At 37.5% G+C, this 27,222-nt stretch overlaps 1 protein-coding gene across 2 annotated transcripts in view; it reads right to left on the bottom strand.

Moving 5' to 3' along the window:
* Nucleotides 1-983: 983 nt before the first annotated feature.
* The window catches only part of eif4e3 (eukaryotic translation initiation factor 4E family member 3), an 88,934-nt gene continuing 62,695 nt past the window's right edge, over nt 984-27,222 (bottom strand). Inside the window, exons 2-7 of one of the 2 annotated variants that reach the window (XM_078209447.1) lie at nt 26,286-26,358; nt 10,286-10,380; nt 10,119-10,179; nt 8,162-8,228; nt 6,542-6,697; nt 984-3,672 (exon numbers count right to left, since the gene is read on the bottom strand). In XM_078209447.1, coding sequence (XP_078065573.1) covers nt 3,626-3,672; nt 6,542-6,697; nt 8,162-8,228; nt 10,119-10,179; nt 10,286-10,380; nt 26,286-26,358 — 499 coding nt within the window. In that variant the 3' untranslated portion in view covers nt 984-3,625. Of the gene's footprint in view, nt 3,673-6,541; nt 6,698-8,161; nt 8,229-10,118; nt 10,180-10,285; nt 10,381-26,268; nt 26,359-27,222 lie in introns of those variants that run through there. The other variant, XM_078209448.1, reaches the window with a different exon arrangement.

Below are 27,222 nucleotides of genomic sequence, written 5' to 3'. Positions count from 1 at the left end.
GAAAACAGAGCGTAAATAGGCCAGTAAGACTGTTGAGGCTTAAACTTGCATGTTCCCTCAAGTTTAGAAGATTGAGGGAGGTTTGATCAACATGGTTAAAAAGGTAAAAAGATCCAGAGTAGATGCAGAGAAATTATTTCTTATGGTGACAGAATCAAGAGTGATTAGTCATGCTCTTAAAATTAGAGTTAGGCCATTTAGGAGGGAAATCAGAACCATTTTTACTTGTATCAGAAGTATACATCTGAAATTCTCTTCTCCAATGAATAACATCCTTTTGGTTACTGGAGTCTGGAAAGAAAATTGGAGGAAAATGCACTGGGTAAACTTTCAAATACTCTTAAAAGCTTTTTAATATAAATCTACTGAGAAATTGCAGTCATTCCAGGCTTGGGTGACTGTCTGGAGTTCTCTCTGTCTGTGCAAAGATGTGCAGGTTAGGTTGATTGGCAATGCTAAATTACCCCTTAGTGTCCAAAGATGTGTAGGTTAGGGGGGATTAGCGGATAAATACATGGGGTTAGGGAATAGGTCTGGGTTGATGCTCTGTGGGTAAAGACTTGATGGGCCAAAAGGCCTGTTTCTGCACTGTGGTGTTTCTAATGATTTCAATGATTCTATAAAAGGTTGTGGGATGACTGGAGATAGAGCTAAGGCAGGTAAATAAGTTGAGGTGTGAGCCTGCCATGAGCCAATTGAATGATGGAGCAGGTCGAAAGCCTACTTGTCTCTAAAATGACAAACTAACAAAAAGGTAAGTAAAAACACTGAGCCTTTGTCTCTTAACCCCTAGGGTGATCTGTTCAAGGGACTAAAAATTAAACTATGAGATTGCCACCTAGATTTTAGAGGAATGCTAAAATTGATGTTGTTACAATGGAACACAATAGTCTCAGCCGACCGGGAATGAAACATTGTCAAGCTGCGATTAGCTTTTTAATCAGGAAGTCGCTGCAATGCAAATAATACAATATATTGTACAAACTTATTTTTATTCAATAGTTGCTATCAAAAGAACAAAATTCAAAACTGGCATACATTGAATAGAGTCATACTATTGGGATGACTAAATATCAAATTCTACAGCAGGCTTGATAACCTTGAGCACAGAAGACCCCAGCTCTTACGATATCTTTCAAACAATCTGAAGTCATATCTACTGGTTCCCATGTTAAGGCAATTAAATAAATCAAACGATATTAATTTCTGAATAAACAGGCTAACCAATTCTAGAAAAATATTTTTAAAAATTTCTAAATGCCACACCTCTTCTGAACATCACCCATTATTCTAGCAGTGATTTCTGTATGGTGACATGCAAATATTCAAATGGGACTTTTCAAGAGCAAAGTATTCTCCAGAACTATGACCTTGCATGTTTGAAAATAATTTATGTCGTTACAATACAATAACCAACCATGACTAAGCAATAAAAAAATAGTTTTTATTTTCAAATCAGAAGAGAATACAATTTAAAACTGGCCATTGGCTGACCAGGGTCCCAGTAGATCTGGATTTAAATGTTTGGAGGTTCCATATCCAAAACTCCAAAAATAGCACATTAACATTCACATATCTGGCTGTCACAGAACTTTCTTATGAGTGTATGAAAAGCTAAGAAAGTATTAAACATTCTTACTGATTCATTCATGAAGAAATAGAAATTTCCTTATGATGATAGCGAAGTGTATAGTTTTCACAGTTATGAATTAACAGTTTGCCCCAACTGTTATGACAATGTTTGTGCTTTAATCCATTATTCACAAAAAAGATCTGGGTAATTGAGATAAAATAGCAGTTGTTTACGTTCTTCTAAAAAAAAATCAATCAGTGCGCAGGAAATAAAACAGCATGAAAACTGCAGTAACTTCAAAGGGCCTTGCTTTTTTTTCCTTAAAACACAAAAACTATCGTACAAACCCAAGAAGAATTCATAATTTTTGATACTATTTAATGTGGATTATGCAACATATAGGAAACCAGCACAGTTCTGATAAATCTCTGTTATAGATTTACCGTATGTAATGGCAAATCAAATATAGAACTCACTTTCACAAAAACTCTACTTCCTAGTCTTTAGGGGTATATTAAAGCATTTTTATTGAAACTACTGTAAATTAGGGGCAAAAAACTTGTGCAATGGATGCTGCAGAACTTAAAACCTGATGGTCTTAATAGATAATGGATAGTCCAGTCTGATCAGACAAAAGTATGGCAAATTTTCATGTAAATTGTTTATTATAGATAAACAACCTCTGATCCGGAGAACCGCATGCCCTCTCAGGGCAATTTAGTTATAATTATAAGTTCAGGCAAGTTGTTTGGATTCTGAACAAGTTCCATGGCAGTTGGGTAATCAGAATATCCGATATGAAGCCCACATGATCTTATGAACATCTTTCATACGAATCTGTTATAATTACCATGATTGCATTTACTATCAAGGCAGAATTACTATATATAAATATATATATAGTATTGAAGTTCATAGCAGTAAACACTTACATTTACACTTACATTGTGCAATTCCAAAATAATATTTGGATGTTAATCTTGTTTTGGCATGGCATGTGTACATTCACAGCTTTCTCTTTGCTTTTCTTCAACATTTCTCAAAACCTTACAAGGGAATTCTTTGGTTCCGTAGCAATGAAATATACAATTTGCACCATACAACATCACTTACTACAGCAAGGACTGTGACAGAATAAAAACCTACTGCAACACTGTACTGCCTCACTGCATGCTTTCTCTATGGACAGAAAATAAACTAGTTTAAGGTGCTGTAGTAAGAAAGAATTCTCAAAAATTTCTGATTTCAAATAAGACTTAAGTTTTTTTAAGCAAGTGAAATAGATAACCAGCAAAGGATTACAGTTATAGATTCAAAATTCAGTGAAGACAAACACTTAAATATATTGTAAACTGAATTACCAAATGGCCTAAAATAATAGGTGCTGAAGAAAGTTGTACAATGTAAGGTAATGAAATAGAAAACTAGATGGATCTTTCAGACAATCTGCAGAATTTTCTGCTGATGGAACATTTGTATATCAGTGCGAGCATCCACAAGGCCAAAAATTACAGTGACTTACATGATTACGCAGTGCAATCAATTTTCTAAAGAAAAATAGGAAACTATGATCCACTAGATAGAAATATGCCACCATAAATCAGGTTCAACTACAACCTATGCGAAACAATATTCCTACTTTGATACTTGTTTTCAGATTAAGCAGCGGATCTTATGTGCATATTAGCAACCACTTGTTAAGTACAATACGTATACTTAAACCTAAAATAATTATAAATCTCATGCTTGAAGGAACAGGAATGCAGTTAAAAGCAAAAATAAGTTATCTAATATTAAAATAAAGAATATAAAATCAATAATGAGAAACATTTCAACCTTGAGAAAGATTTTACCAAATACAGATATTGATACAAGACACATAACTGTAATATACTAAGATGGCAATATTTCTTTCCTTTGAGAATTAGTCACCTGATTTTTTACAATTTCATCAAACTTCTATTCGAATTCACCATTTTGGTGGGTAGAGTCCAACTCTCTAATCTTGCATACAAATAAAATCTCTCAATGCAAAATGCTCGCTGTGAATCATTATGGCTTTGCACGACCACCTTCAAAAGCATGGTGTTCCTCATGAGCTGAAAAAGGATGTGGATAGTATTAATTCAATCTCTTGTTGCTGTCTTAATTGTGACACAATACAGTACAAAAAATGAAAATGTTAGATTACTAAGTAATCTAATGATCTTCTAAATTTCTTCAAATATGTTCAACCTCCACCTATAAATAACTTATCAACCCACAGGGAAATGATCACCTGGTAAAATCATGCCCTGAAGAGTCAGATGATATTCACCTATAATTCTACATTGTACTCAAGGAAGCACAGTGGAAAATACCCTTCCTGAGAAGGCAGCATTGGAATTCCAATGCAAGAAAGATAAATGGAATAGAAATATGTCAGAAGTTGTTGAGTATGAAGTCTTTTTGATGATCCAGGGAAGAAAGGAACTTCCAAGTGCCTTACATTCATGTGAAGCCTCAGAATTTTTAGTTTCTTGTTCTGAAGGTTAGGTTGATCTGTGAAACAGACCCATTTATTAAAAATCAACTGGGTTGCTTTGGTGACAGGATCCTCTTGTGGTTAAATGCCAATCTTGGATTTCATGCTTTCGTTTTATCGTCTTAAATCGGAGTTGGGCTGCTAATCATCAAATGCAGTATAAACCACAATCTTATGACAATGCAGAAGGTTGTATAGCAAGTCTCAACTTGTTTAATGTACAGGACCCCAATGTAGGTATTGACTCATATTTCAACACCACTACTTTATATTTAGCCTTTAGAATAGATACACTACTTGAAGTTTGAGCCTTTTTTGTGTTGGGTTGGGTCTTGTACATGGAGATCACACGCTGGGTCTCTGCACAGAGTTCTCTTAAATCATCTAGACAAAGCCATGACTCCCTTTACTCTGGATGATGCTAGTCAGCTTATTGTATCGGATTCTGAATTAGTTCTGTGACTAGCAACAGAGGAACAACATTTAAAATTTGGCAACAGGCTTATGTTTGCTGATGATGCAGTGCTAAAACTACACCTTAGAAAATCCTTTGGAAGAGGTTCCTTAATTGGAAATTTAATATTTCCCTTGAGAAGTATGATGGACTAATCCGTACAATTTTTTTAATACTGCCTGGGCTATGAATTGACCTGGATCAACATTTACTTCAAACTCCATAGAACAAGCTGATCAATGAGTGGTATAGGAGCAGCGGTCGGGGATATCTGGGTTCATGGAAAACTTTGTGAATGTATGTGGACTGCAGATAGACATGTACATGCCTGGGAGCTGTTTTGGAAATGTTTCGTGCTCACTCTAGATTCTCAACCCTTCTGTGGAGTAGAGCTGGGCAAAACCTTGAATGCTTTCTTGATTGAAAAGAATCTACTTTCAGTATTCTTGCAGCCAGAATAGCCTTCAGCAAATGATTTGCTGAGTCCTTGTTTGAGTCTGGAACAAGGATTGCATTTCCAAAATTCTGTAGTGATGGCAAGAGTGTGACTGGGACAAATCCATACTTGTAAAGCTGGAGGTTAGCACTGGTCTGTTGTCATGTGGGCAGAGGAGTGAGAAGTGTGAGAGAGGCTTAAAAAACTGATTATTGGGGTTAATTCAGCTAAGTTGGGCCTCAGTGGGTTGCTCTTCAAAATGGCACTGCTGCAAAAGCAGCCTTAGGATTTGCATAGAAACTCAAACTTCAAAAGAAACATTTTCTCTGCGAATACTATGACTGTACAATACGTTCCCTTGATAAACACATAATTAATTAGTGATTTCATTATTTTCTAGTGCGGAAAACAAATATATTTTGTCAATGATCAGAAAAAAGAATTGGAAACATTGGCTAGAACAAGGTGTTATATACAACTCACTGGAGGGAGGCTACCTGATCTTTCAAGCATAAATTTCCTAAAGAACAGTGTGTACAAATAGAATATATTGCTATTAATATGTCCATCAGGAAATTAAGTGATTCGATGAGAAGTCATCATTATGAGATTTGTTCACAATTTAACATCAATTTCACTTCACCTACTAAACAGCACAAATGTCATAGGTTCCCTACCATCTCTGATTCAGAGCAGGAACTTAAAAATTTATGATTAATTTTCAAGAAGCATTATCCTAAAGGAATTTCATCTGTAAGGTATATTTTTGCCCGAATGATCTTACATTTCTAGTGAATCAAGTAAAGAATATTTCCAATTCATAAAAATCATCATTCCAACTTGGTTTGCATCAAATGATAGAAAAATGATACACAGATGCTTAATCATATTGATTTTTATCATTTGTTCATGGAATGTGAATGCAGGCAATGTAGCATTTATCTTTCATTCCTGGCCGTCCTGAAAGCATCAAGAATTAACCATATATAGGAGTCACACACAAGCCAAACCAGGGTAGAGGTGGCATAAAAACTGAAATATGCAGCAGATCACGTTGAATATGTGGCAACTGAGCAGAATTAATGTTTCAGGATGAAAGGTTATTCCCGCAGATGCTGCCTAATTTGTTGAATTTTTCATTTTTAATTTCAAATTTCAGCATTTGCAATATTTTGTTTCTCCCTAAACATTAGAATTTGCTTCCCTGAAGGAAATTAGTTAGGTTTTTAACCATAATCCAGCATTTATTCTGTCAGGACTTGTATTAATGATCTTTAAGTTTCTAGTTCACTCCCACCAGTTTCTCCGAATGCTTATTTTCATGAATATTCAGTATAAAACACCATCAAGTGCTTGCTGAGTAAAATTCGTTTAAACAATAAAAATAAAACTCAGTATTTGAAGATAAATAAATAAAAAAGTTAAATAGAAGCTACTGAAAAAATATATCTGTATGACCTGAAGCTCAAATCAAAGTAATCTTTAAACTGCCAACTTGAAACTCAAAGCTTACAAGTATAGTTTCATAAAAAGGTATTTAGACATTATACTTACGTTTATAAAACACTGCCTTAAAAGTTACTTTTGGGAGAAGTTCATAAATCTTTTGTATAATAGTTACTTCATTTGCTCCAGCAGCATTTACATTCCAAACTTGAACAATGTCTTCACGATCCCTGACACTCACACTGACACCAACTACCTCATCATCTGTTTAAAAAAAAAGTACCACATGACTGTATTAAGTAACAATTAAAGCTGTATTCCCAGATAGCTGAAGTTTTTTAATCAAACGCCTAATTGGCATTAGGCAAATAATATATGGAAGCATGGAAGGGAGACAAGCTGCTTCAATATAAAATGCTGTTGTCATCAATTTAAGCCAGTAACAATCAAAATTAAGGAGACAGTTGCAGGAAAAGTTGATACTGTTTTTGGACAGCTCACAAAACTAATTAAAGCATCCTGACCATCCACTGTCTAACTTTATGAAGGAGGCCTCTTTTGTCACATCACCCTGATTTTAGTAGAGCTGTTACAAGATTTCCACAGTGCTCAAACCCAATACTGGAAATTTAAATTCTTCTGGCAGATGAATCATTTTAAACAAAATGATCCTGTACTGCTCATCACTGGCCATGAGCAGAGGTACAAGAGTGGTTAACGAACATAAGTGGGGAACAAGCAATAGGAAGAGACCCAGGCAGTGGGCATATGAGAGGAAATTAAGTACAGAAAAATGGTAGTCAAGAACCATGCACATTACAGAGCAAGAGGGAAGTGAAGGACAGCAGCGGGATACCCAAGTATGGAACAGCAGATGGTGCTACTGGCAATGGGGTCGACAGCATGTCATACAACATTATAAAAGCTAAGTTAGGACTAACCTGTTTGCTTTCGTAATTTTGCTTGGCTTTATATCTGCAGCACTCACAAAGGCTAAATTCTTTTTGTACTATGCAATTGGTCCTGTACTTCTGTTTTGAAAGGGGAGCTAATTTTTGTCCCTAGTATTTGGATAAGTGTTTTAACTGTGCAGAACAGCCATACTACATGAGGGAGAAAATAATATTTTGTTTTCTCAGTTGATGTACTAAATTAATCAGAATTGTTATGATCACAGCCTGAACCAGAAACTCTCAAATAAAATGCAATCTAGTCAGATATACTTATTGACACAAAGAAACAGATGAGACAGAGACTCTCACACTAGTTTCCTTTCCTCTCTCACTTCCCAAGGGGGTTGCATACAAAATTCACTTTCTGATAGGGTCAGTGGATGCAATCAGAAGCATGATTGTGGCCAATTTCCCCACTTGACATTTCTTTTTTTGGAGGGTCAGGTGGGGAGAGTTATTGGATAAAAAAGGCAATAATACACATTACAGATATTCCTCCCAACGGTATTCTTTCCTCAGCATGAATTAAAATGAAATGATCTAAAAAAATTTATAGAAACTGTCCAGTTACTATTTTTAGATTTTTCTTTTGAAAAAACACTCCTTTCTCAAGACATATAAAACAATTAGCTTACGCGGAGGGAAGAGGAAGCTTAGTTTTCTAACAAATATACAGCAGTCCAAATGCCTGTTTCTAATCTTGAACAGCTTTGAAATAAATAGTCACAAAAACACAAAACTCAAAAATAACGGTCACCGATAAGGCTCATCTTACCTGCTGTACAGCAATCTACAAACTGTTCACCAATTGTGGCCAGTAATAATTCTTTCCAAACAGCAGCCTACCAGGAGAAACAGATAAAGAATTCTTATTAGACATGTCTTTTTAAAATGACCTTATATGAAGAAACTTGCATAAATAAGCTCAACTATGACAGACCATGTCAAACTGATTAATTGCAAGTGTTTAAACAGGGAATGTAAATTGCAAGAACAGTCATAGTGCCAGCTGAATTTGTTTGGAATGTAAAGTAATACACTGAATCTAAATGAATATTACATTGTAAGATAGCCAAAACAACCGTCATATTAATAAGGATGGTTTTGATAAAAAAAGAATAATCTATAGCAATAAGTTCTACATCCAATTGGAACTGGCCTAGTTCTGAATTTCAGTTTGAAGTGTAGCTATTTGTACTGCAGTCAAGTCTATAAAAGATAGCTTAGCTACCTTCAGATGTACTCGATCCACAAGTGTAATTATCCTCCACTCACTCCAGACAAGGTAAGCTTTTCATCCAAGAAATCACATGGGCCCCTGATCTCTCACGTGACTTATATCTGTAATGTGATTTGCCTTTCCTACCCAATACAGGAGTACCCAGTGTTGAAGTGTTCAGATTTGAGACCGAATTGTTTGAATACAGCCGTTATTCCTTCTCTGCTTGCCAATCAAGATTTGACTTTCAGAACTTTTAAATAGGAAAATATTTAATTCCTAAACATACCTTTTGCTATAAATATTTCTTATTTTATCACAACTATCCTTTTGATTGTCTTATGTGATACTCATTTAGATTCAGTGCATTGTTTTAGAATTGGCAGTCTGCAAAAGTTCTTACAAAATTAAGGTTGCAAAATTCTGCCTTGAAATCTTTGCTGTAGGTGTAAAGGAACCTTTGAACAAATTCAATCTTTCCCCATTCTACTTTTAAAAAAATAATGTCAGTGTATTAAGAAGTTACTAAATGGCTTTGAAAATAAACTAAAAAATCTGTTTTCCTCTACCAACTTTATAAATAGGACTAATACCAGAAGCAAGGAAGAAAACTAATTTAATGTTCCGATGGTTATGGAGAGATTTAAAGCAAGTACCTTTTATCTATATAGTGTCAACTTGTCCCACTATAATTTCCAATAAGAAAAAACTTGCATTTATTTAGATCCCTTTCTGACCACACAGGATGGTCCAAAACACATTACAGCCAATGAAATACTTTTGGAATGTGGAAAAGTAGGAACTGTGCAGCCAACCTGCATACAGCAAGGCCTCACAACCAAAAATGTGATAATTGGATCATCTGTTTTCAGCGATGTTGGTTGAGGGATAATCATTAGCCACAACACTTAGTTCAAATAACACTATGGGATCATTTACCTCTACCAGACAGGGAAGATGGGGCTTAATTTAAATCTCCATGTTTATGCTGTAATGGGAACTTCCCATACAAAGTTGTCATGCGGTAATTACACTCTTGTGCTGGTGGTGGCATTGTAGTGCCTTAGTTTATAACCCCATTGCCTTGACTAGTTTTGCTAAAAGATTGCTGTGCACTTAAGTGTACTCCTACTTTCCACAGTAACTGCACATACTGCTTCAATTTATCACTCATTTCCTAACTCCTTTTCATCTCAACATTGGATTTCATCTTTACTTCATGTGCACGTCATGGGAGATCAACTGATATGTTACTAAAGTTTTGATGTCATAAATTCTAATTCCTGTTATTATGATCTTTGGTCACACTGCTGACATTTACTGTTCAAAAATGTTCAGTTTAATCAGGAAAACAGTTGCGATAACCCTTTACCCTGGGTGGCAATGCAGAATTGAGTTTCTCAAGCTTTTCTCACAACTCCATCACCATCTTATATGTTTAAAATAAAACCCGATAAACACAAATATTTCTGAGCATGGACAATGTCACATACCATTTATTAAAAATACTTACAGTATGTTCTTTTGAGATTTTCATTTTCCACAATCCTCCTTTAGCATTACTCTCATCTTCCCTATGGAAACCAGAAAATATAAATTTAAAGTGCTGAAAAGTTGCTTGGCTGAGCATTTTAGACACTACACTTCTTTAGATATTTAATACCATAGCCAGTGACTTACCATAATGGCCGTCTCTCTCCTCTCATTAAGTGGTAACTACATCGCAGGGGCAAGCTGGTCACTGCAGGAATATTATTGTAGACACTCCAGAAACTCTGGTGGGAGAGGGGGAAATGCAATTAGTCCAAAATAAAAAGTTCACACAAGAAAAACACTGCATTTGATTTGGTAAACAACCTATAATCCTAAATTGCTTCTTAGATTTTAGTCAAAATGAGTTAATTTTATTTTGAACTACACTTTACAATAAATAAATGATTCATGCATGAAACAAACATTTAATCATACCATAAACATTCTGATTTACCATTTGGATGAAAATTAGACGCCACATTCTCAAAAAACGAATGTGCACACCTAGAAGATCTATATTTTAAAACTGTTTTCAAACAGAAATCAAGCAGCATTTTGCAACCTTAGTGGATTGTTTCTTTGATAGCCCAACAAGATTAATTACCTGAAGTTCATGTACATATAATCCAAAGACAGCAAGATCAATTGTAATTTTGTATATGCATTCAATTATATGATTGCTATTGCAATTTTTAGCGTACTAATAAGCAAGTTGGTCGCAAGGTGTTCTAGACATAAGCTATGATTGCTTGTATGGTCATTTAGTTGGAGAATAATTTTAAGAGACAGAAATGTCTAAAGCAAGGGTATGTATGAAAACAGCCCATTTAAAAAAACTACAAAAATAATTAAGTTGTTATGATACATTAAATGCATCAGGTTTTAGGATATGTCAGAAATACAACACTCTGAAAACTCAGCTGAAGCCTCAGAGTGTTGGCTGCTTGAGTGGTACACCAGAAAAATTATCTGCTAAAGCCTGAACTTCAACAACCCCTTTGAAGAAAATGCAGAAAAGAGGATAACAAATAAATGCTTCAAGTTTCTTTTCTCTCTCCCCTTTTGGCTTATCTGGTGGAACTGGTGCCGAATATAAACTTCTGTGGGCCGTGAAAGCTCATGAGAGAGAGTCTTAGTGTATTGTTGTCTTCATTTTACTGAAACTTGAGAAAGTGAAAAAAAAAATTTCATAAGACAATAAAAAAATCTGATTAGGAGTTCGTCCCACCTTTCCAATTATATTAACATCCTCTCAGCCACAAATATTTATTCACAGTGAGCTTTTTGCTGAGGTGATAATATTCTCACCTGTGTAAGTTAGTGGTGTGGGCTAAAACTCCTCTCTGTAGGTCTAGACCAGAATGCTGGCTTTGAACTCTACTGAGTTTTGAAATTCGGTGGGATAATTAAGTTTGTTGGTGTCCTTCCCTCATTGTGCGAGTTGTGGGAGTCCATAAATCATTTGCTTTGCAGGACTAACTATGCTAATATCTGGCATTAAAATGGTTCCTTAAAAAGGTGAACAGTATTGATGCTGTGGCCTGTCAGACTTAGTAAGCCTACAAATCCTTCACAGGATTCACTGCCTCACAAGATGAGCGAAGGAAAATGTGTGAAGATATAAAAGCAAATAACTAATATTTACTGCTGCACCATTATTAGTTGAAGTGTTCGTAGAAACCATTGTTAAAATTCTGCCACTGTCCAATACAGTACTGAATAGAACAGGTTGAGTCAAGTTATTAGTTCGAGTAGTATGGGTGGTATTAATGGCCTTGCATTAAGGGCAAATAAAAATTCAACCAATGATTGCTTAAAAAGGTGTTGAGCCAGCACAGAATCAGGCCATGCTGGGACACATCCTACATTTTGAGCCAAACGAAACCCATTATGACACTTTGGTTATATAGAATATGCAATTTCCTAAGAGTACTAATTTGGAAATATATATTTAAATTGTCTTACATTATTGTTCTTATCTATACATTCAAAGTCAGGGAATTAGTGGTAATGGCTTCTCTTCCTGCTTCCGCATCATTTCATCTTTTTGTCCCCTAAGAATCTATCCTTGGCCCCTTACTATTTTTCACCTACATGCTGCCCCTTTAAGACATCTGAAAAGAAAGCATCAGTTTCCCATGTACATGGATGACAGCCAGCTCTATCTCACCACCATCTTTCTTGACACGTATATTGTCCTAAAATGTCACACATCTAACACTGGATCAACCCAAATTTCATCTGACAAACAATTGGAAGGACTGAAGCCATTGTATTTGGTCCCCATCATAAACTATGTTTCCTAGCCATTGATTCATCCATCTCCCTGGCAATTGTCTGTGAATCAGATTGCTTGCGACCTCAGTAACTATGAGATGAGCTACCAACCACATATCCACACTACCATTAGACCTTCTATTTCAACCTCTGTTACATTGTCCATCCCCACTCATGCCTTAACCTATCTGCTGTCGAAATCCTTATCCTTGTCTGTTTCCAGTTGACTTCTGCATTCTAATGTACCCATTGGCCGGCCTGGCACATTCAACCCTTTGTAAACTTCACTGACTCATTCCTCAGGGCAATGCCCTGACCAATCAGGGTCAAGCTGCATGGTTTTAAATTTCAAACAATGCTTGGCAGCTAACTATCAGTCACCTCTGGCATGCTCCATAGCAACAACTCTACTAATCAGTGTCTACTTGCCAACCAATCAGCACTTTCTTCTCATGTAGTATAAATTGTTTTCCTGTTTTTTTTGGTAATCTTGCAAAGTATCCTGACAAAAAGATTAGACATGTTGTTTTTCTCAGCAATAATAGTGATATTATTAGATTCCTATTAATAATAATCAAATCAGTTAGTGAAAAAAAATCAAATAATCTGGCTTTATTCAGGTAAAAAAAATCTTTTTATGGATGCCCCAATTAGTTATTCATTCATTCATGGGATGTGGGCATTGCTCGCAGGGCCAGCATTTATTGCCCATCCTTAATTGCCCTTGATCTGACTGGCTTGCTAGGCCATTTCAAAGGGCATTTAAGAGTCAACCACATTACTGTGGATCTGCAGTCACGTGTAGGCTAGACCAGGTAAGGGCAGCAGATTTCCTTCCCTAAAGGACATTAGTAAACCAGGTAGGTTTTTATGACAATCAATAATGGTTTCACAGTCATCATTAGACTATTAATTCAAGATTTTTATTGAATTCCAGATTTTTATTGAATTCAATTTTCACCATCTGTTGTGGTGGGATTTGAACCCGGGTCCCCAGAGGATTGCCCTGGGTCTCTGAATCACTAGTCCAGTGACAGAGGTCTTTAAAATAATGAGGGGCATAGACAAGGTAGATAGTCAATATCTTTCCCCAAAAGTAGGGGAGTCTAAAACTAGAGGGCATAGGTTTAAGGTGAGAGGGGAGAGATACAGAAGTGTCCAGAGGGGCAATTTTTTCACACAGAGGGTGGCGAGTGTCTGGAACAAGCTGCCAGAGGTAGTAGTAGAGGTGGGTACAACTTTATCTTTTAAAAAGCATTTAGATAGTTACATGGGTACGATGGGTATAGAGGGATATGGGCCAAATGCGGGCAATTGGGATTAGCTTAGGGGTTTAAAAAAAAATAAGGGTGCATGGACAAGTTGGGCCGAAGGGCCTGTTTCCATGCTGTAAACCTCTATGACAATACCACTATGCTGCTGCCTACCCTAATTTAATCAAATTAGAAAGTCGAAAAGTGTCTAAAATATTCATTTAATTGCACAAATATAGACAACTTTAACGACACAAATAGGATAATACAAAGTTTATGATTTTGGCTTTTACTTCAGTAGTATCACACATACTTAGTCCAGTATACTTAACAGTCCTTTGAAACAATACCCAAGTTACCTTTAGCAACAAACTGGTAAGTTTCGTTCATTTCAAAACTATTGACATATTTGACACTTCTATCCTAAAGGTATTACAAGAGTCAAACCAGCCAAAAACTGCATTGAGAGATGTAGAAAATCGGTCAGTACCATATTCAACTTTTCATCAAGTTGGCTAAAATGGGTACTGTCAGAAGTCTCTGGAGGTTGATCATGAAAATAATAACGATTATGTACATTTACAGGCTCTGGGAAAATAAAACTTAAAGCGTTGAAAGAAAAGCTCAGTTTTGGCATGACAAAACAGGTTTAGTTTGACTCTCTTCCACCTTCTTCCGTCAGGAGACAGATACAAAAATCTGAGGTGACATACCAACTGACTCTGCATCCTTTCTTTTCCTTCTCCTCTATGTATTCTATGAACAGTATGCTTTGTTTATATAATGCGCAAGAAACAATACTTTTCACTGTATCCCAATACATGTGACAATAATAAATCAAAAATACTTAGTATAGCAAGACAAATGTGACACCATGGATGCACTTAACCATATAAAAGTAAACAACCTAGAGGAAATTCCAGTCTGTTCCATTCAAAAACTTTATTTAAAGATGGGACACTATGCTGTCAGGTTTTTAAAGCTTGCTGTATCTAATTGTTAAGCAAGGAAGAGAGATTTTTTTTCAAATAAAGGTAGAACGCATTGGAAGTATACACAGATCCAAAAGCATTTGAAAAAAAAAAAATCAAAAAGCTAAGTGATTGGGATGAACATCCTTCATGAGAACGGAATTAGGGAGGTAGAAGAGTACTGAAGAAATTAATGGCCCATTAATGATTTGGAACAATACATTATTCCATGCAATTTATTTATTCTGTTTCTTTCAGTAGCAGTTGTATTTACATCAATTCCACTCAGTTTTAAAATATTTTTTTAAGTCTACCTTTCACCTACATAGCAGACTTTCAGCATATGAAATCTATTGTTTGCTGCTTTTCTAAGCATCTTCTCAAAATTACTGGCTGACTGCACAACTTTATAATAATTTTCCTGGAATGGGTTATATGCCATTTTTAGAACTTATATAACACATTGTATGGGAATGCCAAGATACAGAGACAACACTGTGGGAACAGATTTAGTATTTATATGAACCATTTTTATTTTAGAAGACCCTGGATACCCAAATATTTTAAAAGCCATTTAAGCAAAGTACCAAGTGTATCATAGTTTCCATATCAATGATAATTTAGTTTAAAACAAACAGCACTAGACCTGAAAAACGACATGATAAAGCTTTCAAGTGCCCTCAAGTTAATGCCATACTACAAACAATGTTGTATTTTAAATATATATTCTGCCACTGTCACTGTCAAAATCCTGGAACTCCATTCCCAACAGCTCTGTGGATGTACTTATACCAGCTGGACTGCAACAGTTCAAGAAGGGAACTCAAGGATAATTCGAATGGGCAACAAATGCTGGCCTTGTCAGTAATACTCACATCTGAGCAAAGAAGAAAAAATAAAGACCAGATACAAGAAGCTATTGCTCATTGAAACCTATGTCTACAAAAACGAATGTGCACAATGAAACCTAAAACCAAATTATTATACATAAGGAGCATTCAAAAATCCATCAAGAGGTGTCTTTTCAGAGTGAGAAAGCACACACAAACTTACTTGCAAGTACAGAATAAAAGATGAAGTGTTAACGAAGATAACTTACCTTCAAATGAGATCATTCGTGTTGAGGGCAACTCTTGTATTATGTTTTTTTTCTACAAGAGCATCACTGCATCACTTTACAACTCTCAACAATGTGGGCCATAAGAAATGCTCAACAAATGAAACAAAATATATTTTTTGAAGCTTACCTGATGACTTGGTAAATTTATTCAACGTGTAACCAAGTCATTTCAGCCCAGGAAGATCTCATACTGGAGGGAGAGGGAGGATATCAGCTCGGATTCGCAATAGCTTAAAAAGAGATCTTAGAGGTAGCATCCATCTTAGCTCTTATCAGATATTGAACTGAAGTTGTGGGAAGATACACTCCAGGTGCTGCCACCTCGAGCTTTATCTTTGATAAACAATATCATAAAATAGTACAGTCTGAGTGAAGCCATTTGGCTAATTAAGCCTGCAATGGCTCTTTCGAAGAGCAATATCAGTGCAAAATACAACCTCTTTATTCTGACCTTACAGTTGTCTGCTTTAGTATGATGGCTAGCCATGCAGATTGAATGCGGAAGTCAGATTCCAGAAACTACTCAAGTGCTATCAGTTACTGGTCTCATTCCCTACACGGGGAAATTTGAAGCAAGCAATAATACTATCCATGCCAGTATCAGACAGGAATTGATTAAGAAAAGGTATTCTCAATATTTTTAGAGAATTTAATAGAAAGGTATGAGATTTTTTCTATCATTGGTCTGCAGAAGTCTTCCGTAGCATCAACCTCAATATTCTCTATCTGACCTCAAAGTTCTGAGTTTATTATAATCCTGATCTCAGGATGAGAAGATCCAGCTATTCATAGATAAGGTGGGTTTTTCTGCATTATATTTTATGATGCATTTTGGTCACTCTTCCCCTCTTCAAAAGTCAGAAAAACATGTAAATTGGTACAAACATAATTATACACCAAAAAGCTCACTTGATAGCAATCAAAGGCAGAGAATAGGTAACATAGTTTAAGGAATATCAGATTAAAGGGTGCTTCCTATTCAAAAGTTCTCTTTCTACTTCAAAGTGTCACACCATCATAAATGAAAATAGCATTAAATAAAACAAATAATCTGTAAAACTAGCCAGTCACTACCTCTGGGGTAAACAAGTCAACTCTGGCTGGATCTATTCATAGAAGTTTGGTCTGTAAAATTATTATATTTACCTAATGGTTCGATATCTGTGCTTCAGGCAGGTTGCCACTGACTGCCATTGAGAGCTATAATTTTAAATAACTGATGGCACTGAAAATGAAGCAGAAGTATGGCAGTGCATATTTTGCTATATTGGTAACCTGAGAATCTAATACTTATCTTGTCAGTTTATCATCCCTAGACTCAACTTCAGAGCTGGAGAGTACATTTGTCTTGTCACTTGGCTCCTCTACAGGTTGTCCTGTACTGCCAGCTCATGGCAACTAAACAAGAAATGCACACTTTCAGGCACCATGAATGTATTCCTGGCTGCTTTCATTCCATTGTTGTATCTTCACACCAAGCACAGCAAGGTGCCTTGCAAGCAAGTTTAAGAGTGGCACGGAAGGACCAGCAATGAAGGATATGAAAGGTCAAACCTTTTCATTATTAAATATCACAATTGTGCTCAAAACCCCCATCAGGCTAACAATATAGTGGACAATCAGCCTTTAGGTGTTCAGTGCACTCTAAATATCCACTGCAGAACACTTTCCTCTGACTGAAATTTCCCAAGAACTAGACAAAACAAATCCAATACTTCTCTGTCACCAAGTAAATCTTTTTCAAAATTTGTTCCAAATCGAAAATTTGTGCCCCACAGTATCTTGCAACCTTCAAGAAATGCCACTGGATATTCCCTGGGGTATGTACAAAGGATTAAAATGATGGGTCACTGCGCTGTTAAATAGACAGTGCCCCAAAATAAAATCACTTATGTAATTTGTTGGTTTAATGGAATACCGACAGTATGCAGAGAAAAACAAATGAAGCATGTAATTAAATTCACTGTGCTCTTGAGTTTTGTAAACTTAAATTTAAATATGACTGCCTTGTAGGTCCATCTGTCTATCCTTTACAGTAATTGAATAGGAAATGCCAACATATTGTGAAAAAGGCTAATTTTACAGCACTTTAATATTCATTGAGCCATGAAAGTCGGAAATTCATGGGAATTATAGAAAGTGCATTTCAGCATGACTCCTGTGGTATAGATTTTCAGCAGCAAAGAGATACTAAGTAATGGGAAGCTGAACAGATGGTCAACTTGAGATATGCTAAAAGCAGGGCCTTAATGCAAATGTAATCTATCTTAAACACTCAACGTGATATTACTTCAAATTGGGTTTTTACATTCACATTTTAATATCAACATGATAATCGAGATGAAACAAACTTTGTAGAATTAAGAATTCATTTTTAATTATTCATCTGCAAACCAATGATGAGTCTTAACAGTTGCATCACCAAGATGCTGGACTTGAAATTGGGAAACTCAAACTTGAGTTTCTTACAACACTTGTATGGAAGATTTTCCAAGGAGACAAATCTACTGGTCTTGGGCAGATCATTAGATAAGGAAAGCTAGCTCTTCATGTTGTTCTGCATAGCTCCAGATAGAGTTGATTCTGGAGATGCACGAATAAAGAATGATCTAGACCACCTCATCATTGTGAGGGCAATAGTGTGAAAGGAAGACAACAAAGAGACTTCTAAATAATGTTGTCCTGGTCTAAATTATTCAGCTCCTTCATAATGCTTCATCTAAAGATAAATACATTTCAACCAGGATATGGCCTGGGTAAAATGCTCTGTTGGAGTCGGTGCAGGCTTGATGGACTGAATGGCCTCCTTCTGCACTGTAGGGATTCTATGATTCTAACACACCCACTTCTTAAAAAAATTAATGACTTTCTTCATTTATTCTTGCCTTTCATTCTTGAAAGTAGCAACACATACCAAACAACAAAAGGAACATTTTCATGTGCAAATCTAAAAAGTTATTATTCCCAGTTTATTGATTATTGGGAACATTTTGGTCTAACTTAAGGTTCTTCCAGGAGGGATCAATGGAAAGCATTCGGGAGGAGGGATTGGGAACCTTGGGCCTTGAGGTAAACCATACTTGCCCACTGCTGTTCGAGCCAGAATATGCTAAAATCCCCATGTAGTTTTGCGAATCCATAATGACACATGCTTATGTCTAGGTCACATTGTTTTATGGAAACCTAGATATGCAGCAGATGGCTCAAAGCTGCATCAGGTAACCAATTCTACCAAAGTGGATGCTGCCAATTACAACTGATCAATTAACAGTGCAGGTTCACAAAGACTCCCAAATATTTTGCTATAATTGCAGTTTTCTCCATTAGCCAGACAATAAGCAGATGTCCACTTTTTGGTGCTTGTTAGTTATCAACACTCATCAATTTTTATCAGAACTCAAATAACAAAATATCAGCTGTTTACTGATACTATGGTACTCTGATGCCAGATCTGTCATCACTGACATTTTTAAGCAACCAATTGGTTGTTAGGAAGCAAAACATTAAGAAATTTCATCTTCTCACACACAACTTTATAAATCATTAAAATGAATAAACCAACAGGAACATCTTCATAAAAATTTATAGGTTCTTAGGTGTAGAAGGAACTAACTACAAATTGACCAATTTATTAAAATTGGCAGTGCTTCATGCATCAATGCTGCATTCACATATTCAAGACCATCCATAAACAAATCTCAAGACACACATTGCAATCAAAACAGATTACATTTGATACAAGAAAATCAGTGCTACATTGCTAATAAAATAGGTTCTAATAATTAGCTTTAGATTGAAAGTTCTATTTTGCATATTTTGTTCCAATTTATCAGCTAAAGCATACAGAGCAAATCTGTAGCGAATTTAATCAAACATGCAAGTTGCTTGATTGTGAAAAAAAGGAAATAAAAATGTGATTTAGAAAGTGGTTCAGCATCCTGCCAGTTAATAGGACCTCAAAGTAATGTGGTGGGTAGGAAGTATGTGCATATTTCTGACCATCTGCCATTTTGAATAAGGACCAAAAAAATGCATCATTTACCCATGACTGAAACAGGCTACAGGCATGTGCAAGTAAGGAATCCAAGACATGCTTCAGGCCTCCTCTCAAGACTGGTTCGTTAAGGCAGCCTATGCCAAGCTGCACTTGGACAAACAATGTCTAGGATTTCCAGCCAAGGAGTAAAAGGTTAAGTAACTTAACTGATTGAGCAGCGATCCAAGTTCCCCAATCCCCCGCACGTTCCATGGTCCCAAGACTCCCAGACTCCAATGCCCCATCCCATCTTCCCTGCAACCTCTGATCTCTAGTCTGGTAATTCCCAGCCTGATTCAATCCCCACTAAAGGCACAGCTTATGCTCCAATGATGCCTTTTCAGCTCAATTATAATGGGTCCCAAAACCCAATATTACGGGGGCCATGGACCTCAGTGTCAGGTGCGATTTGTGTGGGCCCGAATTTCTGAATTGTTTGTCATGGGTTAGGAGTCTTCTGACACAACCAACTGTGGCCATGGAACAAGTAATCGCTTGTCCATAATCCATAGAATGTTCACTGTGGTTCAGTGGTAACACACTCCCTTGGAATCAGAAGATTGGTAGTTCAAGCCCTATTTCAGAGACCAGAGCACAGAATCTACGCTGACACTCCATTGCAATACAAAGGGAATGCCCCGATGTTGCAGCATTGCCCTCCTTCAGGTAAAATGTTAAAACAAGGCTCTATCTACCTCTTACGCTGGTGTAAAAGATCCCAGGGCACTATTCAAAGAGCAAAGTAATTCTACCCAGTGTTCTAGCCAATACTGTCCCTCAAAACTGCCGTGTGCACATTGGCTGCCATATTTCTTACATCATGTGCCTTGTGAAAGATCTGTAGCTTGAACAAGGAAGGAGAAATTAGAAGGTTGCAGACTCTAACTTCTGTTTTTTTTTAAAAAAAGAGATCACCAGACGAGTAAGCCATGCAAAAAGCAGACAGCAAAACATGAAGACAGCACTTCCCTTCCCAAATTACTCTGGTGAGGCAATGAGCATTGGAGCACACTATGGAATCAACCGATCACTGAGCGAATCCTAATTGTGGAGGATGAAAACATCCCTGAATGTACAGAAGTCTGATAGATCGAGTGTCAGGGCTATGCTTACGGGTATATTTGAGATTTTACATTTATTTATAAGAAAGTTTCAGGAGTGTATAGCAGGTGAAGTTTGCAAATTTTCCTTTGCTGAAAAGTGATGACAGGAATCGAAATTTGGTGCAATATAACAGAAAGTTGAAGTGGGAGAAAGAAAGATTTTCTACGATATTATGAAGGAATTACGAAAATAGAAAAGATGGAAAATAACCAATTAAAGAGAACAAGTCCAGCATTTGAGTACTGGTAGGCTATTAAATTGAAAATCATAGGAGAGGTTCATCTTGTCCTCACTAAATGTTTGCACAAACAGCTTCCGGCATGGATCATTGGATAGTAATCAGGAGACAGAACTTTGGCTGAGAATTTTGACGTCACTGAACAACCAGAACTGTCAGCAGGCTGAGATCAGTTAATTCAGCAAGGACCAGTAATGAAACCTGGCATCGAACAGTTTCTCCTGCTTAAGTTGCACATTTTAACAACTGAGCTACCAGAAAAGTTAATATTGATTTTTTTTTAAAAAAGAGCAGCATTTATTTTGGATAACTATTAATATCACTGGAAAAATGTGGGAACATGGATTTAATCAGATACCATTATGCGCTTCCCCTTGTCCTCACCTTCCACTCTACCTATTCATCCACCACTATGTCTGTCACTCCTGCATGATGCCAAAACCACATCTTCCCCTTACCTTCCGGTATTCTGAAGGATCTGTCCCTTTTGCGACACACTTGTTCATTTCTCAATAACCCTCAATACCTCTTCTCCTTCCCACGGCACCCTTCGATAAATGCAGGATGCGTAACAGCTGGCCTTTTACCGCCTCCCTTCGCACTGACAAAGCAGACCCTAAATGCTCCTTCCAGACAAAACAATGATTTACTTGGGAGTTCTTTCAATTTCTTGTACTGCCTTACATGGGGGAGGGATGGATTATAAACCTTCACTTCTCCCCCCCTCCCCCGAGCCCCCTATCCTCTACCATTTCGTTTGTTTAAAAACCTTTCACATTTCTAACTTTTCCTAGTTCTGATGAAAGAACATTGACCTGAAACATTAACCCCGTTTCTCTCTCCACAGATGCTGCCTGACCTGTTGAATATTTCTACCATTTTCTATTTCCATTCAGTGTGAAGTTCAGCTAAAGAAATGTATCTTTATTATTATACGTTAAATTGTTTAAATTTACATCTATAGATTGACTGTTTTATATTGTATTTAATACTCAACATAACTAATTAGGTGACAATGTTGTTCAGTTCTGCAAAATGAAGTATATATATATCAATCAGTAAAAATAAACTGCAGAGTAATATTGCAGCATCTGGTGGACAATGTTATGAACAGCAGATCCAACTGCTGGTTTACTGTCGACTTAAGCCAATGCTTGCATCCGAGTGTCGGACAAGTTCGGTTTGTGGTCATGTGAATAAATTACTAAATTAGAATATGCTAGTCAGTAGGCAGAAAATACTGAATGCTACTTAACAGTGTTAGTGACACAGTGAACGAACATTTATCAAAGAATGGTCATAATATGAACGAACCCAATGAAGTGTTTCAAAGGGAAAAATGTAAAAATGACTAAAATTCCAAATTTAGATGAGACTGACTTTAATGGAATGAGACAGAGACTGTATACAGTAAAGTCAGCAAGTCCGTTAAAATAACGGAAGATCAGTAGGAGGCTGTCAAAAAAATTCAATGTGATCATAGGAAGGTCACAGTACAGGAGGCAACTATCCAGCATGTCATTTTTATTTCTTTATTGTTATTCTTTCATCGGATATGGGCATTGGTGGCAAGGCCAGTATTTGCTACCCATCTCTAATTGCATTTGAGGTGGTGGGTGTGATCCACCTTCTTGAACTGTTGCAGTCCATCTGGGTACAGGTATACCCATAATGCTGCTGGGAAGGGAGTTCCAAGATTTCAGTCCCATGATGGTGAAACCAGAGATTAAATGCAGGGTGGCCTAGCATTTATGGGCAGGAAATTGCTGGAGTCTATGACTGTACACCTTGAAGATTTTCAGCTAAATTAAAGAGAGGCAGCATGGATTTTTAAAGGGTAGGTTTATGCTTGATGAATCTCAATTTTTTGAAGCAGTGACTGAAATAGTGGATAGGGGAATGTTTATGCATATCATTTATATGGGCTTCCACATTCATTTGACCATGCCCCACCAAAAAGACTGTTAAGTTCTTGGAATTGAAGGCAAATTATTGGCCTAGTTAGGAACTTCACTGAACGGCAGCAGACAGAGTACGCATAATGGGCAGGTACTCTAATTGCAGGATACGAATAGTTGTGTTCTGCAAAGATGTAAGTTGGGGTCTTAGCCAGAGTATATAATCAGCTTTAGTGTGATAAAAGGCAAATGATATCAAGAAAAGCTGGATTGTAAGCAGTGGAGATGGAAACCAAAAGGTATAGAAAGATAAATTAATTGTAATATTCGAGGAAAAATATAGGTTTAACTTACCTAAATTTATTCCTACAATTTGGATTTTTTTTTTCGCCTAAAGATTAGCAATGATGTAGAAATTAAAAATGGAAATCAGAACAGGCCTATCCTACAGCACTGCAAAGTTAGACTGCTACTGTTCTTTCAACCAAGATAGTCTCATTATTGGGGAAGCCAGATTTGGCCTGGTTCAGTAGGTCAAAAGACTTGTTCAGAATTATGTTATGGATGAGGAGAGCCTTACTCGAGGAGGTGGCCATTTTGACATAGCAAGATTCAGGTCTGCAATGGCAGCACGAAGTTTTGTGGCAAGTACATTGGGACACCAGTAGGGGTATGGTGGGATAAGGAAGAAGACATGTTAGAGGCCAGAACAGGAAGAACAGCAAGAGAAACAAATCAGAAAGGAAACTCATGGTTTATAACAGCACATTCAATTCACGATTAATTTCACTGAGGTAAGCTGTTAGAAAAGTTTCTAATCATTATTGGCAAATATCAGCAACGCTAAAAACCAAATTTAAACACTGGTGGCATAGCATTAACTTGATGTACCTTGGACAGTACAGATTTGCAAACATACAAGCAGGCAAATGAAAGAATGAGACTGTAAATATTAAGTTTCCATTTCGGGGATCTAAAATGAAGAAACATGAATACGAGATTAAAAGCAAGAGATTTAGGATAAAGAGGATTTTTGTTTAATACCCAGAGGGAGTGAGGCTGTGGAAATCATTATTGCAGTTTGTTATTAAAATAGAAACCAGATTAATATCTAACACCGGTGGGAAATTCACTGGATCTCATTGCACCTATTTCCCATTTGGAAAATAGGGAGCACAGTAGGTCAGTTGGGGTGGTGATGTTGGGGGGGGCAACTTATTTTATCCAGTCAGCTTTAGGAACACTTCTCACACACAATGGGCCCTATTTTAACATTTTCATTCCAAGTGCTGGGCGGACTTGAAACTGGGAGTGTTTCAGATCGGATTTTTAGACCTGTTCTCAGGCGCCCCCATACCACATTCTGCCAGAAAACATTGCAGCGATTCTGAATTGTGCTGCACAAGCCTGTGGGTGGGGCTTAACGCACCCCAAACACTGCAGCTCCGATCGGAGCCTTCAACTGTGCATGTGCAGAAAAAAATAGAAAAACACTCCCCTGCCACATCGCTCCTGGGCCGGATAATGCCTCCCCCTGGCCCCCACAAACATTGCCCCACCCCCCCCAACATAACTGACCCCCTTATCCCCCGCTACCCAGACCGATCGCGGCCCCCTGCCCCCCTTTTCCCACCCCACCGATCACACGCAGAGTGGCAGCGGACACCCCCTTCCCCCACTGATCTGAGTCAGAGAGCTGCCAGAAGCTCTGAACTTATCTCCAGAGAAGCTGGAACACCCGAATCGGACCTTTGCAGGCCATGTCTGTTTTGCACCGAATCTGGACGGACTAGCATGGTGGTAAAGGGAGAAGTGCTGGTAAAGTTGGGCGTCCAGCCCATTAATTCAATTTAAATGCATTAAAATGCATTTAAATTGCCGTCGCACGGTTCCGATCGCGGCCATTTTCAGCCATTGGTAAAAGGGGAACGGCCACGGATGCGGTCGCAGATCGCGCTACTCGCCTCATGCCCGACTTAATCAAGTTTTCGCGCCCGAAAACAGGCGCAACTTGATGGTAAAATCGGGCCCAATGATTCTGGTGGTGTTGCTTTTCTGCTGTCAGCCAAAACAGATGGGCGGGTAAAATCCTTTCCATGTAGTCTGCATACATGGAGCTTTCCTTCTCCCAATTTCAGAGGGATACGAGTGTGCTTTATAATTGTGACTACTCATTTATACTTTCTAGTGCAGCACATCTGCAATAATAAACCCATTAATAACATTTATTAATATCTACACAAAGGAAAAATAAAAATCGCAATCATCCACTGATTAGAATCAGCTACATATCCTATTGTTGCATGAAGTTTGCTGAGTAGCACAAAGTGACAGCTAATTTCACAGATTGAAACCAGGCAAATGGAAAGTAAGACAATAGCGAACCAGATCTTCTGGTCTCTGGATGTGCATGATGCACTTCAGGACTGTTTGGAAGTCCGTTTGCAATAACTCACTGGGAATTGCCCAGGAATTTTGAACTACCCCTGGTTTAGAACCCTCTGAAAAGTCTCCGAATCTGGGCTAGTGTCGGAGACTCTGGACAATTTTGACGTACTTACCTGGATAATTACCCAGACAGAAAAATCCTAGTCCCCACCTGACCAGACCTGATGCACTCTGGCCTGACAATCCTTCATCTCAACCTGCCCACCTACCGGTTCACTCACACACTGTTTAGAAGTCCCAAAGCTTTTCCTTGTGATGGCGAATACTTATCAGAATACAGCAGCTAGCATCGTGAAATGGAGGCGTGGCTCATCTCCTCCCCAATGAACTAGCGCTATGAGGGAGCAGTCCAATGGAAGGCCACTCCGCAGAAGAGGCCAAGGTTGAAGACCTGGCCAGAAATGTGGAGCTCCATCGTGGCGCAGAAAGGTAGGAACAGTTCATGGAAAATTTGGGCCTATATTTTCAATTGTGAAAAGGCTATCTTGGAAGAGGAAGTTTGGAAACAAAACTAAGAAATAGCAACAGAAACTTCACAAACGCTTTACAGCATAAAAGTACCAATGGCAAAGTTAAATGTAACAATCACCTTTTTTTGTAACTCCATACTTCTGGAAAGGGACAATGGCCCATTAATTCTTAAGTCACTCCAATGAATTACATACTATTTCTTTTCAATATGCTTGACAATACTGATTATGCACAATATACTGCTGTTCAACTTTTAGAAAAAGTGTACAGAAGAGTTATTTAAGGTTTTTATTTTGAAGACTTCTTTCACATACCCATGTTTTCTCCTCACCTGTACAGTTTGCACAGTGTAAATTTTTTTCAGGTTGGATTCACACTCTGCTGCAGTAGTTCCAGGTACTGACCTAAAAACAAAGAAAAAACTAAATTCAGGATTGATACTCAAAAGAGTGTGTTTTAACCAACAGGAGGCCAACATTTCTGATGCATTTTACAAGTTTTAATCCAACAAATCGACAGTATGAACTCAGGAGTGGTAGGTTCTGATGGAGCAAAATTCCACCAATCTGGAAATTGCTTCATTCCAATTCCCTGAAACTTTAATCCTTTAAGGGAAATTGGCTCCCACTTCAGTTTCCAAATTTCACTCTTACATAAATAAGATTCAAAGTAGTTAACCACCAATTTTGGCATAATCATACTGAGATTCCATCAATGCAAATAGAGTTAATGGGCCAAAGCCTCCGGTCTCCAGATTGTAAGTCACCTGCTATATGACTGAAGATGTGCGTCATGATCTGTAGAAGTCCTGACCTCTGTGGGAATTGCCTGTGAAGTCTCAACTTCGGATTGGGCAATCTTTGTTTTCTGGGATGCTCTGCAAATGTCTCAGACTCTGAGCTAGAGTCAAAGGCGACAGACAGTTCCACGGTCTCATCTGGGTAGTTATCCATGAAGTGTTAGAAAGATTAAAACCTAGGCTAACATGTGGGTAATTACAAAACTGAACACCTTCCCCAACCCTCCCCCGCCTCCCAAAGCAGCATCCATGATTCACTACCCCCTCCCCCGACACACTGACTACCTCCCATGCCTTTGACTCCAAGTTCAATCAAAAATCCTAATTCAGTATTCAATAACTCTGGGTCTGCTGCTCTGCAGGCAAAATAATTCCACAACCCTTAGAGAAAATAAATTCTCCTCATCTTAAAACCTCCTTAAACATGATTCTCTCTTCCCTCACCATCTCGCGGCCCAACTAGCCCCCC

This window comes from Mustelus asterias, chromosome 3 (assembly GCF_964213995.1).
Source record: "Mustelus asterias chromosome 3, sMusAst1.hap1.1, whole genome shotgun sequence".
Taxonomy (NCBI): Eukaryota; Metazoa; Chordata; class Chondrichthyes; order Carcharhiniformes; family Triakidae; genus Mustelus; species Mustelus asterias.
Note: the sequence above shows the minus strand (reverse complement) of the source record. Positions and strands in the feature narration are given on the sequence as shown.